The sequence below is a fragment of the Cryphonectria parasitica genome (genome assembly GCF_011745365.1).
Source record: "Cryphonectria parasitica EP155 unplaced genomic scaffold M406scaffold_2, whole genome shotgun sequence".
In the NCBI taxonomy this organism is placed as follows: domain Eukaryota; kingdom Fungi; phylum Ascomycota; class Sordariomycetes; order Diaporthales; family Cryphonectriaceae; genus Cryphonectria; species Cryphonectria parasitica.
This window is the reverse complement of record NW_024468910.1, coordinates 735,487-742,054: the sequence shown is the minus strand read 5'-3', so window position 1 is coordinate 742,054 and position 6,568 is coordinate 735,487. Positions and strand designations below refer to the sequence as shown.

Below are 6,568 nucleotides of genomic sequence, written 5' to 3'. Positions count from 1 at the left end.
TGGCTTGGATCTCCTGCATCTATTATAGCTGCAGAACGCATTTTTCAGAAAAGGTGCAACACGAATGGTTTCCCGTTAGAGAACCAGAACAAATCCTTCAGGCTGTTGAAGAACAGGAACTCCGCTTCAGAGAGGTTCTCAACAGACAACATCACAATGCATACATCGGGCTACCGGATGATTGCTCCATGCAATGCATAGATAAAAAGATAGAGTAGTAGCAGTATGAAACGATACTCTGCACAATTCATATCAATAATAAGATTTGCAACTAGCATTAACAGAAGAAAGACCAGGAATAACAATGATATGGGCAAAAGCAAGCTAAGAAGCTTGCTCAAGAAGCAGCGAAGCAGGCTCAGAAGAACAGACAGTCCTCGATGAACCCAAAAGAACAGAATCGCCTGTAAAGGGACTGCAGACGATCAGACCGGAACGGTCCCTATGTGAAGCTTCTAGAACAGATTACGCTCACATCAAGTTCGACATATACATTCAAGAACACAAATACAGCGTACTATTGAACAGTAGCGCTCAGAGAAACTTCATATTCCTACGCATCATCAATCAGGCACAACTACAATGGAGATGGAAGAGATGCTCATACATCCTCAGCACTGTAAAAGAACAATCTGTTGCATACAACTAAGGAGTAATTGATAAGAAGACTGATTATCTACCTATCTTGATCCAAGAATGCATAATCAGGGCTTCCTTCGATATTACGGATACAGCATAGCATGAGCTGATTATGGAGCTTCTATAGCTCAAGAAGCACAATCCTCGAATCGATTGAACTACTAGCTAGCTCTTATGAGAACAAGCTGTATCCAGAGAGATAGTTACAATCAACAGCGCAGGATCGAAGCTAGTGATTGAAGAATACTCAGGAAAAGAAGCTTCACACGACTTCACACATACTTCCAAGTCAGCAGAGCTGGCAGTTCAAGGAGAAGGATCTAGTAATAGGCGAACCCAAACAGTGCCAGAGCGCCAACAGGTTAGCAAAACAACGGAAGCGAGACCCTCAGCAAGTCGGTCCGCCCCGGAGCGACAAGGAAAAGCTTCAGAATGTGGATTGTGGATCCACACAGGAAAAACCTCGAAACCAGGCTCTCGAGCACTCGCTCCAGCCCGGAGCGAACGCTCAAGGCCCTCGAAAACGCTATCAGAAAAGAAGCACGCTCAACGGTACCTACTGTTCCTCCAGGTAGCAGAAACAGCACAAGGACCAGAACCAACACTTGCGAACATATTACGAGAATACTACAAGTTCAAGAAACTATTCCAGGAAGAATTGGATACAGGATTGCCAGAATACAGCTTATACAACTACGAGATCCCGCTACAAGAAGGGAAACAGCTCAAATTCTTCCCCATCTACGGACTAGATAAGGCACGGCTAGAGGCATTTAGGGAGTACCTCGACGAGAACCTTAAGAAAGGATATATACAACTATTGCAATCATTAGCAGGATATCTCATTCTGTTTATATCCAAGAAAAACAGCAAGCTCAGGCTATGCATTGATTACAGGCAATTCAACGATATTATGATTAAGAACTGATATTCATTGCTACTTATCAAGGAATTACAAGATAGGCTGCAAGGAGTATAGTGGTTTACAGTTCTAGATCTAAAAGGAGCTTACAATCTGATCAGAGTAAAGAAAGGAGAAGAATGGAAAACTGCTTTCAGAATATGCTACGAATACTACGAATATTTGGTTATGCTCTTTGGTTTAACGAACGCTTCAGCATTATTCCAGGAAATAATCAATTATATCCTATATAAGCACCTGGATCAGTTCATTATTGCCTATCTCAATAACATTCTTATTTACTCTTGGATATTGGAAGAATACAAGAAATACGTGGAAACAGTATTGCAAACGCTCCAGGATGCGAAGCTTCTTGTAGAACCTGCAAAGAGCCACTTTCACATACAAAAAGTCGACTACCTCGAATTCACAATCAAGCCAGAATGCATTAAGCTACAGAAAGACAAAGTAGAAGCTGTCAGGAACTAGCCAATTCCCAGAAATATCAGGGATGTTAGATCTTTCCTCGAATATATCAACTTCTACAGGCAGTTCATTAAGAACTACAGCCGGATCGCATACCCTCTTACAAATCTCACCAAAAAAGAACAGCCTTTCGAATAAACCCCCAAGGCACAAGAAGCCTTTGATGAGATCATCAAGCACATCACCTCAGAACCAGTTCTGTATGAAGCAGACCCCTACAAACCCTTTGAAGTTGAGACTGATGTATCAGAATATGTATTCGAAGAACAACTTGGTCAGCAAGACAACTAAGAACGTCTAAGGATTGTAAGCAACTTCTCAAAGAAGTTAAATAGCCCGGAAATCAACTACAGGATCTCTGATCAGGAACTCATAGCAATAGTGAAAGCCTTCAAGGAGTAGCAATACTATCTTATTAGCGCGCAATATCCGATCATAGTTCGCTCGGATTATAAGAATCTGACTACATTCATAACAACCAAAGTCTTGAACAAGCAACAAGTCAGATAGGCAGAATTCCTCTTACAATTCAACTTCAAGATTGTGCACTGCAAAGGCTCAGAGAATGGACGAGCAGACGCTCTCAGCAGAAGATTAGACCATCAAGATGCAGATTCCTCGGATATACAGAACATCTTCGCTCAAGACGAGTCAGGAAATCTCATTAACGCACATAGAGAACTGAACGCTGCTCTCAGAATTGAACCCTCGGGAAGAGATCCAGAATCGATGACTCCAGATGAATAAGACAACTACATCAAGGATATATACAGTGCACCAGCACACGGGCACCAGGGAGTCAGAGCAACCTACGAACGCCTCAAAAGACACTGGAACCCACCAGGCCTTAGGAAAAGGATTAAGAGCATTCTACAACAATGCAATAGCTGCAAGAAGAATAAAGCAGAAAGATACAAGCCTTACAGACTACTGCATTCCTTACCAATATCTACGATTGTTTAGCAATCCATCAGTCTAGACTTCATTACCAAGCTATCTCTCTTACGAGAATTCTTAACTAAAGTGCAATACAACAGCATTCTAGTAATAGTTTGCAGACTAAGCAAGTATGCTTATTTTCTCTCTTACAAGGAAAGCAGTACAGCAGAGGAACTTGCATATGCATTTCTCAGAACGATCATCGCTAACTACAGCACGCTAGAGGAAGTGATCTCCAATAGAGACAGAAAGTTCAACTCGAAGTTTTGAACTTCGCTCATGAAACAACTCGGAACACACCACAGAATATCTACAGCATTTCACCCACAAACAGATAAACAGACAGAAAGAATGAATCAGATTATCGAACAGTATCTTCAACACTACATCAACCAGAAACAGAACAACTGGGTTAATCTATTGCCTCTCGCACAGTTCGCTTATAATAGCGCGAACATGAGTACAACGAAGAAATCACCATTCTTCACGCTCTACAGATACAACCCAACAGCTTACCACGAGGCACTGCAAGAAGCAGATGCAGAAGCTGCAGATAAAAGAGTTAAGAAGATCAAGAAAGTTTAGAAAGAATTCCGATCAGAATTACAATTCATTCAAGAACGAATAACGCGGTATGCAAACTCCAAAAGGATTGAAAGACCAATTCTACAGAAGGGAGATAAGATCTACCTACTTCGAAAAAACATCAAAACAACCAGATCCAGCAACAAACTCGATTACAAAAAGTTGGAACCATTCAAAATCTTATAACAAATCTCCCCGGTTAATTACGAATTAGCATTACCTTATGGGATGAGGATACACCCGGTCTTCCATATTTCACTGCTGGAACCAGCAGCACAGAAAACACCAACAGATAATACAGCAGAAGTGGAAAACAATGAACCAGAGTATGAGGTAGAAAAGATTCTCAAGCACAGAAGCACAGACAGCACGAGGGAATACCTCATCAAATGAAAAGGCTACCTAGCAAGCGAAAACTCATGAGAACCACGGAAGAACGTTGAAAATGCTCAGGAAAAGATAGCTGAATATTGGAAAAGGAAGACCAGCACCTAAGACAACCGCTCCAGCCCGGAGAGAGGCCCAGAGCCCACCGTCTCACCCAAAAATCCAGAATAATCCACAACAGCCCCACTAGGATTAACAGAGTTCCAGTCAAAATCATCAAACAAGGGATCCTCAGCCAAAATACTCTCAGCTGATACTGCCTCACGAACCGATGCAGCAAGGTTGCATTCCTCCTCCTCACGACGTTCCCGCTCATCCAGCTCGTCAAGAGACTCGAGACCCGCATTCACCATTTGAGCGCCCCGAGAGGCAAGAGATCTACGCTGGATGCGCAGGCGAGCAAGACGGGCAGCGGACTCCGAGATCTTCGCGCGCGCCTCGTCAAGAACTTCCAACGCTCGACGATGAGCCCCTTCTAACTCTGCCTCCGCCTCCCGCTCCTTCGATTCCAGCCTCTTATCTTCTGCTATAATGCGCGAAACTAAGGAAAAAAGAAGAGCATCAGCGAAGGGATTAGAAAAGGAGAAAAAGGGGACTTACGAGCAGAAACAGAAACCCCACAGCCATCACAAGAACAAGCACAACGGATACACTGAGAACAACGCTTTGCATCATCCATCATCTTGCATACCAGGCCCCAGGAAGTGCAAGCAGTACAAGGCATAATCTCAAAACCAAACTGATCAACAGCTAGAAAAAAACGGTTACGCTGTTCAGTTTTCTTGGAAAAAGATTTCTCGATCCTGCTCAACATCTCAATTAGGAAGGCAAGATCAGGCATACGGAAAACTTGCCAGAATACTTACGAAAGATCGTTGGGAACAACGACTGATAGAAGGGAGATGATATTATAACCCATCCAACATGCAGATCACGAAACAGATCACGAGCAACAAGGACCAGATGTCAAGAACCCAACATTCTGACAAAGCATTGATTACATAACCTAGGAAGGAGACAGGGATGGATTACTAGAAGCACCAGAAGCACAGCTCACTAGGCTCACCCGAATCACCGCAGTGATCCGCGGGACGCTGCCAGACAGTGATCCATACTAAAGAGCTGGATATATAAGAACACAGTCATTACCATTAGAAGGATTCAGTACATAGCTCTTCAGTTATCAATCTAAGTATTCAGTTTCATACACTGAGTAGCCCCAAAGGCAGTGAACACTTGCATCGCTTATTAGGACTTGTACGGTTCCGTATTCAAGGACTTGATACTTTGACACCGCTCTTGTTAGCATAAACCCCTTCGTATACTTAGGAATCTTCGGATTGCTGCAGTGCTCATTACACTAGTAGTAATGAACGTATTCTTATATATTCAGCTCTTCAGTATAGCTCGTTGGGATCGTTAGCGAGCTTAGCGATTCTAGGTATGAAGCTCGTTGGGATTGTTAGCAAGCTTAGCGATCCTAGATATAAAGCTCATCGGAATCATTAGCGAGCTTAGCAATCCTCTCTCCTTTACAATCCTAATCCTGAATTATATAATCAATATTTTATTAGAACGTTGAATTCTTAATACTTAGTTCTTATTACTTGTAATCTATTTTATAATCTGCATACTGAATAGATTATAATATCATCTTCCTTCTATTAGTTGTTATTTTCAACAATCTTTCATAAGTATTCTAGCAAGTCTCTGTATTCATGATCTTGTCTTCCTAATCGAGATATTGAATAGAATTAACAAAATTGCGAAACCGAAATCTTCGAATCCTCGTTCTGATAAAAAAAAACAGAAAAGCTTTCTTCTTCAGTTTATTCTCTCAAACAGTTTCAATATACATTCCTGTTCTTATTGCAACAGTTAGAGTTTGCAATTGTATATTGTTTCTCCTCATAATTCATTCTGTTACTCGGAATGCGTTTCTTAGAATTGCGCTAAGTGTAATATTCTGAAATCAACGAATGCTGCTAAACTTCTTCTTACTTCTATTCAATATTGAAAGCTGAAGAATAAGATAGAAGAGTTGGAGTTAAAATTGCTTTAACTGCATTAACAAAAGAAGATGTAGCGCGAAAGAATATCTCGGGCTATTTGTTGAAGCTTTACGAATCTTGAAAAGCTTGAGAAAGAGGAGGCTGAGGAAGCTAAAGCTGAGAGGGCGCGTATTGCTGCTGAAGTGCAGGCTGTAGTAACTGAGGAATCTGCTATTACAGCTGAAGATTCCTCTTTTGAGAGTTTTGATTGGAATTCTGTGAACTTGGGGAATTCTGTGATTGACTGGTTGAGCTTTCTGAAGAATGAAGCTTCCGAGGCTTCTGAGTTTCGGTTTAGGGCAAAGCAACCATCCTAGGTACTAGTTTCTTTCCTTTTTCAATACTCAGCTATTCTTTTCTAAGCATTTTCAACATTCTTCTGTAATTCTTATGAGTTTTCGCTTGCTGAGTATTCTTTCCACTTAATAAGATATTCCCTTGTAATATTTATGCTTCTATACTTAAGAATTTTCTCTATTTTATATTCTGACTTATTATTTTCCACTTTTGCTATATTATTTATTAATGCTTTCTATACTGCTAGTTCCAGCAATAAGATATGAAAAACCGGATATATTCT

At 41.2% G+C, this 6,568-nt stretch overlaps 1 protein-coding gene across 1 annotated transcript; it reads right to left on the bottom strand.

Moving 5' to 3' along the window:
• Positions 1-4,410: 4,410 nt before the first annotated feature.
• M406DRAFT_224886 (uncharacterized protein) lies at positions 4,411-4,739 on the bottom strand (the record flags this gene model as incomplete). The annotated part of the gene is made up of 2 exons (XM_040915702.1): positions 4,411-4,478; positions 4,538-4,739. Coding segments are annotated over 2 exons (270 nt in total), but the record flags the coding sequence as incomplete, so codon positions are not given.
• Positions 4,740-6,568: the final 1,829 nt, after the last annotated feature.